Source organism: Jaculus jaculus, chromosome 9, assembly GCF_020740685.1.
Source record: "Jaculus jaculus isolate mJacJac1 chromosome 9, mJacJac1.mat.Y.cur, whole genome shotgun sequence".
Taxonomy (NCBI): domain Eukaryota; kingdom Metazoa; phylum Chordata; class Mammalia; order Rodentia; family Dipodidae; genus Jaculus; species Jaculus jaculus.
In genome coordinates this window covers 117,856,399-117,869,448 of record NC_059110.1, presented here as the reverse complement: position 1 = coordinate 117,869,448, position 13,050 = coordinate 117,856,399, and the positions used below count along the sequence as shown (strand labels likewise).

The 13,050-nt window shown below is 47.0% G+C and overlaps 1 protein-coding gene across 2 annotated transcripts in view; it reads right to left on the bottom strand.

Annotated features, from left to right (window-relative positions):
- Positions 1-1,011: 1,011 nt before the first annotated feature.
- The window catches only part of Nploc4 (NPL4 homolog, ubiquitin recognition factor), an 89,923-nt gene continuing 77,884 nt past the window's right edge, over positions 1,012-13,050 (bottom strand). For both annotated transcript variants that reach the window (XM_004655268.3, XM_045158310.1), the window contains 3 exons: positions 12,474-12,590; positions 7,992-8,094; positions 1,012-3,424 (listed from right to left, as the gene is read on the bottom strand). In XM_004655268.3, the coding sequence (XP_004655325.1) occupies positions 3,267-3,424; positions 7,992-8,094; positions 12,474-12,590 (378 nt within the window). In that variant the 3' untranslated portion in view covers positions 1,012-3,266. The remainder of the gene's footprint in view (positions 3,425-7,991; positions 8,095-12,473; positions 12,591-13,050) is intronic.

The window sequence follows — 13,050 nt, the reverse complement described above, 5'->3', positions numbered from 1 at the left end:
GGTCCTAGTGGAGCTGTTGCCTAAATACAAACTGCAAGGTCCTAATCTCAGGCTCAGGCTGGGCCCGGCTGGCCTAGTGCCTATAGCATCAGTTCTGGGTATTGACCAGGCTGGCTGGAATGGCTGTCCTTGGTGCTGAAGGCTTGGACTGAGGAAGCAGGCATTCCTACCCTGCAGCATCACTGGCTCTCCTTCAGAGCACCGGAAACATGCTCTGCTGATCTTCTGACCAGTAGTGGTGTGTGTATGTGTGAATGCAGGCATGTGTGGCTTCCTCAGTTGCTCTCTACCTTGTATATATGGGTGTACCAGGGTTGCTGCAAACTCCAGATGCATGTGCCACTTTTGTGTCTGGCTTTACGTAGGTGCTGGGGAATCAAATCCTGGTTCTGGGTCACCAGGGATCCTCCTTTTCTCTGCTTTCCCAACATTAGGGTTACAGGTACGTATTGCTGTGCTGTGCTTTTATAGGTACTGGGGATCCACGCTCAGGCCCTCATGCTTGCACAGCAAGCACGTTACCAACTGAGCCATCACTCCAGCAAGACTACCAGTTTCAACACTCAAGACTGTCCTCATGCCTGCAAGTCACTTGTGCACATTTGTTAAGTCTTCCCAGGCCATGTTCCAGTGTGGAGGAAAACATACCAAGACTGTCCCAAACAGTGACCATGTGGTGTGGAGAGGACTGGGCTGATCAGGCTGCATTTGCTCTATACCTGCTGCTTGGCTACATGCATTTGTCCATGAAGCAGAGACAGGAGTATCACGTGTTTGGTGGGTAGAGAAGAGGCAGAAAAGGCACCATAAGGAGGTCACCAAGATTCAGACCTGGAAGAACCCAGGCAGGGGACAATGGGTTGCAAAGTTGGGTACGAACCTGAAATGGCCAACCACATCCCAGGAGCAGACATCTGGGAGGAAATGATCAGATCACTCCACACAGAAACACACATCAGAAACAAGCCGTGGACAATAGTTCTGAGCACAGAACACGCTGGGAGCAGGGCAGTCGCTTCAGGTGCTTTTATTAGGTTCCACTGCAGGGCTGGGGTCAAGGAAATGCTAGTCCACACCCAGCCAATACACACCAGCGAGCCCAAAGCAGAGCCGAAGCGGGAGCACCCATGTCCCAGGAGCAGACTGGCTGGAGGCTAGGGCTAGACCCCAATTCAGCCTGCAGGGGACCATGGCAGCCACTGGATTCACTTGGACAGGTGTGCACACAGGCACCCCTGTCTGGCTACAGTGCCTGATGGCAAAAGGGAGGAGAGGTGGGGCTAGGTTCATCTCCATGTAGAAGTGGCTGAGCTGACCAGAACTCCACCTTCAGCAGAGCCCACCCCGAGCCGGTAGCATTAGCTTGACTCTCTTTGGACAATAAAATAAAGTGCATTACTGAACAAAGAGCAATTCAAAACCATAAGCAGAGAAATCACAACTTTCTTTAGCAAAAAGACAAAAGAACCCATGAATTTATGTGGATGCCAGAACATGAGAAGAATAGTGAAGTAAATTAGCATGGTGGACAAAGATGAGAGCAAGTAGGAGAATAAGCAGTGGCGGAAAGATCTTGAGAAGTCTGTGCTGCTCAGCACGGGTGATGATGCTACTGTGATTGGCCTTGGAAACAGTAATGCCACCACATCCAGTCTAAGTGATCTTAGGGACCAGAAAAGACAGGAGAGTGAAGCCCTAGCCAGGGCAGCTCCAAGAGGCAGGGCGGACAAACCTCGGCACTCTCTGCCATATGCTGACACAGCCCAGAAGACTGGCTTCCTTGCTGCTTTCCAACCCTTTTGACCCTCTAGGATGGCCCTGCCATGACCAAACCAAACTGAATGGGCTTATGGCCCGAGCAGTAGACAAGCCTCTGGGCCTTTCACTTTGGATCCAATGCCAGGTGAACCAAGGGATGCTGGCCACAGCTCTGCCATGTGGAAGCACAGCGGACAAGGGTTCTCTGTCCACAGGGCCAAGGATGGGGAAGGCAGCATAGGCTTGCCCTCCCACCAGGGTGACATACAAGTCTTCCAACAGTCTATGGCTGGGCTGGCATTTCCCAGGGCCCAACACAACTGACTGGACTCTCAATTAAGGCAAAGAGGCATCAAGATGTCCACAGCTCACCTAGGAGAGGGCTGCATCAGAGAACAGTTACATGGGACCCTCAGAGTCCCTCAAACTGTTTTGGATTGCCCACACCTTACCATACATACAGTATAAATCATCCAAGCCACATACAGGCCCTTACTAGGCTATCTCAAGAGCCATAGCACTGTACCACAAGGCCAGGTTGTGAGGAGCCATGGGTCAGGGAATAGTGCTGGAGGAGGGGACAAGAGCCCCAGTTCCGGCCCATCCAGACTCTGGAAGGGCTACCTGCCATGTGAGGGCAACCCTGCTCCTACTCAGCGCCCATGTTACCAGCTGCCACAGCCCTGTGGCTTGGTAAAAAAAAAAAAAAAAAGGTCTCAGGCACTGAGGTTTGCTTCAGGAGAGAACTGACAATGGCCCCCTATCCACTCACCACCTTGGAACACCCATGTGGAGTTCTACTAAGGGAAGAAAAGAAGCAGAAATTAAGTCTCTTTTACTCCCCACTTTGTGCAGTTTTACCTTAAAAACAATAAATAAATGTTTTCTGGGCAAGAATTAGTGATAACTGTTGTTATAACCAATGGGAATTTTAAAACCTTACCTAGATTTTGAGTGAGTGAACGACAGGTGTCACACTAACCAGCAGGTCAGGCCAAGGAGGCCACAGTGCAACTACACACATTCCTGCCAGGCAGTGCTCCTCACACAGGAGGGATGCAGCCCCACAGCAAGAGCACAGAGGCAACCAGGAGAAGAGTATCCAACCAAAAATAAGGGGTGGGAAGTAGGGGGAAGAAGCAGAAAAAAACCATAAAGAAAAGAGAAACAGCTGGGTGGCAGCAGCAATCTATCCTTGCACCCCAATCTCAGGAGGTGCTCAGTCTTTCCACTGCAGTGGGGAGCTATTAACTTGAGTGAGGCATGTAGGGTGTTCTTGGGCAGGACTGCTCTGTATTTCCAGTTGGGAGTCTCTGTTCAGCCCCAGCATACCAGCCAGGGCTCTTTCTCTCCAGGATCGGCACTGAGAAGCTTCAGGTCTGAGATACCAGGGTAGCTGGTTCCACCTCTTTAGGGCCGTGGGCCTCAGGCCTTATAGGAACACACGGTGCTCCAGGCATCAGAGAGGGCTGGGCTGGCCCAGTCTCACCCAGCAGAGGGCCTGAGCCCTAGGTCCTAGGGAGGCTGCACATCTCACAGTGGCCTGTGCCTGGCTGGTTCATGAAGGTACAGTGCTGACAGGCCCACATAGCAGAGGTGGCAGCATGTGCAGAGCCTCCAACAGCACCATACTCATGTAGGCCTGGGAGCTGCACACCAACAGTGCCTGTAGGACAGAAAGAGAAGGAAGCATGCATCACTTCTGCAAAGAAAGAACACTTCACCCCCCCGGGAGCTCTAAGACAGGGGCAAAGGTGAAATTCCTGCTCTTCAAGCCAATGCTGCACCCATCAGTCAGCAAAAGCCTCCCCTGCTCCGTCCCTGTAGGTGCCAAGCATTCCTCTGCAAGAGAATCCTCATGCCCTGTTGATGGGTGGGTACTTAGGAAGTTCCAAGCTGCCGTGACAAACCTATATTTACATGCCTCCTGGGTAAAGGCCCAACAGTGGACCCTGTTGGGCCACAGGGCAAACATCTGTCAAGCTTCCTGAGAAAGTCACACCCAAGCACCCCGCAGGGTTCAAGCCCTAGCTGCTCCACTACTCACGGGTGCTTGACACTGTTAGGCGTTTTCACTCTAGCCACTCTGATGGATGTGTAATGATGCCACATGTTTCAATTTGCAATTGAATGAGTAATAAGAGCCAGAGAGATGGCTCAGCAGTGAAGTGTACTTCCTGCACAAATATGAAGACCTCAGAGTGCTGGAGCACAAATCTCCAGATCTCATGTAAAACAGCTGGGCGTAGCCATGCATGAAAGTAACACCAGAGATGTAAGCATCTTCAGAAGCCTGCAAGCTCTAGAATTGAGAAGTGAAAGAGAAAGGAAGGGGAGGGAGGAGGAAGGGGCAGGCTGGCTGACTATGGCTCAAAAAACAAAAACATAAAATTAAAAAACAAAAAAGGGCTGGAGAGATGGCTTAGCAGTTAAGGCACTTGCCTGCAAAGCCAAAGGTCATCAGTTAGATTCCCTGGGACCCACGTAAGCCAGATGAACAAGGAGGTACATACACCTGGAATTCATTTGCAATGGCTGGAGGCCCTGGCACACCCATTCTCCCTCCCCGGCCCCAAATAAATTAAAAAAAAATCATTTTAAAAAACAAAAATAGATGGAAAAGTAATGGAGTAGGACACCCTAGGTTGCACTATGGCAACTGCAGGCCAGTTATGGGATGCTCAAGGGCACATATAAATGCCATATACCACACTACACACAAGCAAAACAACAAAAAATGAGCATTGATAACAACCAATTCTGTACCTCCTGTAAAATGTTTAAGTTCTTTTTTTTTTAATTTTTTGTTCATTATTTATTTATTTATTTGAGAGTGACAGGCACAGGGAGAAAGAGGGAGAGAGAGAGAATGGGCGCGCCAGGGCTTCCAGCCTCTGCAAATGAACTCCAGACGCGTGTGCCCCCTTGTGCATCTGGCTAACGTGGGACCTGGGGAACCGAGCCTCGAACCGGGGTACTTAGGCTTCACAGGCAAGTGCTTAACTGCTAAGCCATCTCTCCAGCCCATGTTTAAGTTCTTTAATAATTAAATTTTTTTTTTCGTGAGTCAGATATGGTGGCACACGCCTTTACTCCCAATATTTGGGAGGAAGAGCTAGGAGGAGCTCCATGAGTTCAAGGCTACCCTGAGACTATATAGTGAATTCCAGGTCAGCCTGGTCTAGAGCGAGACCCTACCTCAAAAAACAAAAATAAATAAATAAATAAATTTTTTGAAAGACATTTTATTTATTTGAGGGAGAGATGAAGAGGGGAGGGAGGGAGGGAGGGAGGGAGGGAGGGAGGGAGGGAGGGAGGGAGAGAACGGGCATGCCAGGACCTCCAGCCATTGCAAACCAACTCCAGATGCATGTGTCCGCCCCCAACCCGCCCCCTTGTGCATCTGGCTTACATGGGTCCTGGAGAATCAAACAGGGATCCTGTGGCTTGGCAGGCAAACACCTTAACTGTTAAAGCCATCTCGCCAGGCCACTTTAATAAATATTTAAGTGTTTCATATTTTATTATCAATGTGCACAATCTTAATTTTGGATAGAAGAACTATTGCATATGCATGCACTGAAAATATTCTCTCTGCCTGTCATTACCTTTACAAGTTGCTAACAATGCCCTTCAAGGAAGACAAGTGTTTGATTTTGTTTTTCTTTCTTTCTTTTTATTTTATTTATTTATTTATTTGAGAGAGACAGAAATAGGTAGATTGAAAGAAAGAGAGAGGGAGAGAATGGGTGCACCAGGGCCTCTAGCCACTGCAAATGAACTCTAGATGCATCCGTCCCCTTGTGCATCAGGCTTATGTGGGTTCTGGGGGATCAAACCTGGGTCCTTTTGTTTTGCAGGCTAACACCTTAACTGCTAAGCCATTCCTCCAGAACCCCACTTATTTTTTTGAGGTGGGGTCTCACTCTAGCTCAGGCTGACCTGGAATTCACTATGTAGTCTCAGGGTGGCCTTGAACTCATGGCAATCCTTTTACCTCTGCCTACCAAGTGCTGAGATTAAAGGTGTGTGCCACCATGCCTGGCCCATGTTTCATTGTGACAATTACTATTATTATTTTGGCTTTTCGAGGTAGGGTCTCACTCTAGTCCAGGTGGACCTGGAATTCATGATATATTCTCAGGGTGGCCTCAAACTCACAGCAATCCTCCTACTTCTGCCTCCCAAGTGCTGGGATTAAAGGCGTGTGCCACCATGCCCAGCTCCTATTACTATTTTTTAAACTGTGTGTGTATGATGTGTGTCCAGATATGCATGGCCCATGCTTGCATGACCAGAGTCCAGAGGAATACTGGGTATCTTCCTTTGTTGTTCCTCCCAACATTATTTCCTTGAGACTGAGTTTCCCAATGCTGGAATTATAGGTGTGTGCCACCATGCCTAACCAGTTTACCAGCTTTATCTGGTCACTGTTTATCGGTGCCCTATCCAAAAGTCTTAAATCTAGTCTGAAAGAATTTCTGCCTACTTCAAGGTCTTGAAGATACTCAATTAAATAAATACACAAATGCCTCAACTCCCCTGTTTATGCTCACCAGTGTAGAACAGATCCATCTGACCACAGTACTCAGCTACCTGGGAACTCTCCTTCTTAACAGCCATCCTCTCTTCCAGTTCACTGCTGCTGTTTCTATTATCAACCTACTCCCACGGCCCATCAGGCCATCTGTCTCCATGCCAACAATATACTGTCTGGATCACTGAAGTGTTCCAACTCTGAGGTTGGGCAATTCAAGCTTTTACAGTGTTTCAGATTGTTTTGTCTATTCCAGAACCCCTTGTGCCTCTAAATAAATGTTAGAACCTGTTTCATTTTTATTTTTATTATTATTGTTGTTGTTTGTTTGTTTTTCTAGTTAGGGTCTCACTCTAGCCCAGGCTGAACTGGAATTTACTATGGAGTCTCAGGGTGGCCTCAAACTCACGGCAATCCTCCTATCTCTGCCTCCCGAGTGCTGGGATTAAAGGCGTGAGCCACCACGCCTGGCTCTACTTTTTTTTGTAAATAGAATAAAACAGGTTCTAAAAAAAAAAAAAAAAAGTCTGGGAGCTGGACAGATGGCTTAGTAGTTAAGGCACTTGCCTGCAAAGCCAAAGGACCCAGTTTTGATTCCCCAGGACCCACATAAACCAGATGCACAAAGGGGCACACACATCTGGATTTCATTTGCAGTGGCTGGAAGCCCTAGCACACCCGTTCTCTCTCTCTGCTTATTTCAGTATCTCTTTCAAATATAAAGAAAAAATTTTTAAAAAGTAGTTTGAAGCTGAGACTACATAGTGAATTCCAGGTCAGCCTGAGCCAGAGTAAGACCCTACTTTGATAAACCAAAAAAAAAAAAGTAGTCTGTTTTTTAAATCAGGACTTCGCTTGTCAATATGGAGAAAACTGACACCTTACAGATATACGGACTCTTCAGGCCCAGACAGGGAAATGTTTCACACTCATAGGCTTTGGCATTGCAGAAGCTCCAGCACAGAGTTTCTAATGTTTCTAATGTACTTAAAGCATTTCCAGGTGTCTTGCGTGTTGTGGTGGTTTCGTACACAGCACTTAGTCTGCATTGCCAGTTCTGTGCATGGGATTGGAAAGTCACATAGTAAACATTTTGGCTCTAGGGTCCGATCTGCTATAGTGGTAGCTCCAGAACCTGGTATCTACTGCTGTAAGAGGTGGGCTTTCTATTGCATCCTCAAAGTATAGGGGTTGGAGCCAAATGTCCCACGTAAATGGCAAAGATTTGCTGTTAAATATTCAAAAAGACACCTTTTCAGATCAAGTTAGGGCCATGAAGGCAGTCTATCTGGTGCATGTAAACAAACAGCTCACAGCTGTGCACACCTAGGGTCTGTGACCTGGATGGCATGTGCTCAGCAAGGAGGTCCTGTATAGACTTGTCCCCTCACACAAAGCATTTCAAGAAGGCATCCAGAAGCCAGGCGTGGTGGCGCATGCCTTTAATCCCAACACTCGGGAGGCAGAGGTAGGAGGATCGCCATGAGTTCGAGGCCACCCTGAGACTCCATAGTGAATTCCAGGTCAGCCTGGGCTAGAGTGAAACCCTACCTCGAAAAACCAAAAAAAAAAAAAAAGAAAGAAAAAAAAAAAGAAAAAAGAAGGCATCCAGGACAAAAGTCCAGGGCGTAAGGGACACAGCATTTGCTACTCTTTCTAGCTATGACCTTTGGTAGAGGGGGTAGGAAGAACTTACTGCACAGCTGCTCAATGGTGGCCCACTGCTCAGACTTCTTCCACGTCTGTGCCAATTCCTCATTTCTGGTCCGCACAGCCTCTAACAGCAGACTGATGCTGTCCTGCAAGAAGCCAAAAGGAAGGGCTGGAGAAATGGCTTAGTGGATAGGACACTTGCCTGCAAAGCCAAAGGACCAAGGTTCAATCCCTCAGGACCCACATAAGCCAGATGCACAATGTGGTGCATGTGTCCGGAGTTCATTTGCAGTGGCTGAAGGCCCTAGCACATCCATTCTCTCTCTCAAATAAATTAAATTAAATTTAAAAAAAGGAAGGTTCCATCTAGCTCTGCTAACAGGTTTATCTTCAATAACAAGAACATCTTTCAGAGGCAACTTAAATTTTTTTTAAGATTGTCACTATAAAATAAGAAAAAAGGGGGCTGGAGAGATAGGTTAGTGGTTAGGGCACTTGCCTGCAAAGCCAAAGGACCCAGGTTCAATTTCCTAGAACCTATGTAAGCCAGATGCACAAGATGGTGCATGCATCTGCAGTTCATTTGTAGCATCTGGAGCTGGTGTGCCCATTCTTTCTCTTCCACTCAAATAAATTTAAAAAACGACTGTTTGCAGTGGCTGAAGGTCCTGGTGCACCCATTCTCTCTCTCTTTCTCAAACAAATAAAATAAAATAAAATAATAAAATAAATAAAATAAAGGCTGAGCCAGGCGTGATGACTCACACCTTTAATCCCAGCACTTGGGAGGCTGAGGTAGGAGGATCACTGAGAGTTCAAGGCCACTCTGAGACTACATAGTGAATTCCAGGTCAGCCCGAGTTAGAGTGAGACCCTACCTTAAAAAAATAAATAAATAAATAAAAATTTCAGGCTGCAGAGATGGCTTAGTGGTTAAGGCAGTGATGCAGTCTGGTTCACATTGCTGGTAGAAATCACCCAACAAGAGTAGCTTCTGGGAAAAAGAGATTTATTTTGGCTTACAGGCTCGAGGGGAAGCTTCACCATGGCAGGGGAAAATGATGGCATGAGCAGAGGGTGGACATCACCACCAGGCCAACATAAGGTGAAACACAGCAACAGGAGGGTGTGCCAAACACTGGCAAGGGGAAACTGGCTATAAAGCCCGTAAGCCCGCCCCCAACAATACACTCCCTCCAGGAGGCATTAATTCCCAAATATCCATCAGCTGGGAACCTAGCATTCAGAACACCTAAGTTTATGGGGGACACCTGAATCAAACCACCACATTCCGCCCCTGACCCCCATAAACTGATAATCATACATGATGTAAAATGCAATGCATTCATCTCATTTTAAAAGTCCCCATAGTTTTTATCAATCCAAATGATGTTCATACATCCCCATAGTCCAAGATCTTTTAACTGAGCCATAATACCAAAAAATAACCTCAAAAAACCCATAATGGCACAGAATAAATATTCACACTGCAATAGATGGCATTGGGCATAGCAAAGAAACATTTAACCAATACAAGATTTAAAACAACCAGGGCAAACATCAAACTCTGTAGCTTCAAGTCCAGCAACTCAAACCAGTGACAAATCTTCAAGTCCGATAATTCTAATCAGCAACAAGTCTCTGGCATTCCAATTCCGCCCCTCCAGCTAGGCTACTCACAGTCCTGGGAAACTTCATCGGGGCCGGCAGCTCCTCGGCAGCCATCTCATGGTCCCGGCATCTCCACTGGGTCTCCACTGCAAACCACGGTTCATCCTCATGGACCCATGGGATCTCTATGCAGGCAACCAGCAAACCTGCTTCACACTGCCCATGGCCATTTCCAAAACACAAGACCGTGTTGCAAACTCAATGACCCTCTTTCCAGCATTTCTTATACTCCACGATACCAGGTAGGTGCCAATTTGTTAATCCAGGGGGGAATAAAGCAGACATTGAAGAACAGGACACTCCTTGAGCACTCAGGCCCCTTCAAAAGAGTCGACATTCTTTTTGTTGCCCCAGCACAGGTCAGCTAGCCCAGTCTCAAAGGTTGTAATCTCTCAGTTGCAGCTGAACGGGCAGCAGTTCACCCAAAGATTTTCCTTTCTGTGCCATATTCCTCTGCTCACACCAGTTCATTTCTACACAAAGCAACCCTGCACAACTTCTCAGGACATGGGCATAAGAGCAAGCTTCTCACACAAACTGCTAGCCCAGTCCAAGCAAAGCTCTCTCTCGCCCTCGTAAGCCAAACCTCACAGTCCATAGTTCTTACTGCCTTCAGGTCTTTCAGCTCTGACCAGAACAGTCCATCAAGCTGTACTTACAGCACTGCAAGGCATCTCTTAGGCCAAGGTTTCAACTCCTTCCACATTCCTCTTGAAAACAAGCTCCAAAAGGCCAAAGCCACACAGTCAGGTGTCTAGCAGCAATCCCACTCCTCGGTACCACTATAAAGCCCATATCAAACCACCACAGGCAGTTGCCTGTGAAGCTCATGTTTGGCTCTCCAGGTCCCACGTACGCCAGACGCATAAGAGGACACAAGCATGCAAGGTTGCAAATGTGCACAAGGTGGAACATGTGTGTGGAGTTCAACTGTGGTGGCTGGAGGCCCCTGGTGTGCCAATTCTCTCATTCGTGCATTAAAAAAAAAAAAAGGCCAGTCTGCTGGGCTTGCCTCAAAAATAAATAAATAAATTAATTAATTTAAAAAAAAAATGAGCCAGGCATGTTGGCACACACCTTTAATCCTAGCACTTGGGAAGCAGAAGGAGGAGGACTTCCATGAGTCCCGAGGCCACCTTGAGACAACATAGTGAATTCCAGGTCAAGCCAGGCATGGTTGTGTACTGGCACTCAGAAGGCAGCAGTAGGAGAATGCCCATGAGTTTAGGCCAGCCTGTGACTACACAATGAATTCCAGGCAGCTTGGTTATAGCAAGACACTACCTCGTAAAACCAAAATAAATAAATAAGTGAACAATTTATTTTTTATTTTTATTTTTTTGGTTTTCTGAGGTGGGGTCTCACTCTAGCTCAGGCTGACCTGGAATTCACTATGGAGTCTCAGGTGGCCTTGAACTCACGGCGATCCTCCTACCTCTGTCTCCTGAGTGCTGGGATTAAAGGCGTACGCCACCACTCCTGGCTCATAGTAAATAATTTTTTAAAAAGTGAATTCCAGGTCAGCTTTGACTAGAGTGAGACCCTACCTTGAAAAAAAAAAAAAAAAAAAAAAAAAACCACACCTGGTCTATAAATCCAAGTGCTATACAAGCTAAAATTTAGTTCTTCCCAAAACAGCCCCAGAAGATCGTTTGTATCTCTGATATGGGCTGACAGTAAGCCCAACAGCACAGAAAACAGACACCCACATCTTTGGTCCTAGAGGCAGAAACAGATGGACAGCAGCTCAGAGTTGTGAGACTTATCCTCCTACCTCACACTGTACACTCTACTCTCTCTCTCTCTTCTTTCTTGTGTCTACAAACAACATTCACTATCAGTGGTCTCCACAGTAAACATTCAGGGAAGTACAAGCTTCTATAATGAGATTGATAAAAGTCTGCAAGGGGCCAGTCCCAGAAAATGCTATCCATAGGCAATTCCAAAACAGTTTTTCTCACTAGCAAGGTGCTCCTAATGCAGACAATCCTCAATCACCCTGCATTGAGACAGATGAGAGGGCTGACCCTGAGGCCACAATGATGTGCAGCTACCTGGGCTGACCACAGTGAGAAGAGCCAGGGCCTGATGTCAAATATCAGACTGGATAGTGAGTGGTCATGCTCTCTGGGCTATAGATCGCAGGAGTGCAGAACAGACACAAGATAAACCCAGCAGGATGAAAGGCTAGCTACAAACCCAACAGAAATGTTTTGGGAAGGGAGGGCTCTGTTCCATCATCTTCAGGGAGAGAGGCCAAGTCATCATCATAATCAGGTTTAGAAAGATTTGTTTCTCCCTCTTGAGCATTTCCATGGGTGTTAGGCAAAGAAGAGAAGGCTACTCATCTTGCAGGACACTCATGGCACATACAGAGCTGTCTCGTGTGACTTGCTGCCCTGCCCTGCTCAGAGAGCACCCACCATCTGTGAAATGCTTGCCTCTACTCCTCGTGGTGGATCATAAAAATGCCAACTGTGCAGATGTGCATGTAGGGCTGGGAAGCTGGCCAAGCCTTCTGGGCCAAGGCAATAAGCTAGCAGTAGCTCAGGAAGATGGGAGCCACCAGTGAAGAGCAGAAGGTATGGTGCTGAAGCTGCTGGACAGGGACTGTCTGGGGTCCCCGTGGCTCTAGAGAGGACACAGCTTATTTGCCTCTGCTCTCCTCTGCTTATGACCTTTCCGCAGAAGCCAAAGGTTGAAACTCCTACACCTCCATTAAGAGGTTCTTTGTTAAACGCTGCTCCTGCACATTCCCACACCGGTGCACAGATCAAGTGACCCTCAACCCCACCTTTGTTCCAGCACTCTGGGTTTGAGGACAGGAAACAAGGAAGGGCAGTTGAGTTGGTACCTGCAGAGGCATGACTTCATTGGTGACCAGAAACAGTAGAAGGTGGAAGTCCGAGATGGTATCCAAGAACACAGATGAGGTATTCTGAGATAAGTAGGTGGCCAAACTATGAAAGTCCTGAAGAAAAGGGGTCAGGAGAGAATTAAAAAACAGTATTTTAGGGACTGGAGAGATGGTTTCAAGGTTAAGATGTTTGCCTGCAAAGCTAAAGGATCCCGGTTAGACTCTCCAAGACCCAGGTAAGCCAGATACACAAGGGGGTGCATGCATTTGGAGTTCATTTGCAGTGGCTGGAGGCCCTGATGTGCCCATTTTCTCTGTCCCTCTCTCAAATAAATAAATAAATAAATAAATAAAATATTTTTAAAAATAGTATTTTAGCTAGGCGTGGTGGTGCATGCATTTAATCCCAGTACTTGGGAGGCAGAGGTAGGTGGATCACCATGAGTTTGAGGCCACCCTGAGATTACATAGTGAGTTCCAGGTCAGCCTGGACTAGAGTGAGACCTTACCTTGAAAAACAAACAAACAAAAAACAAAGTATTTTATCATATATCATAGCTTCTAGTGCCAATCC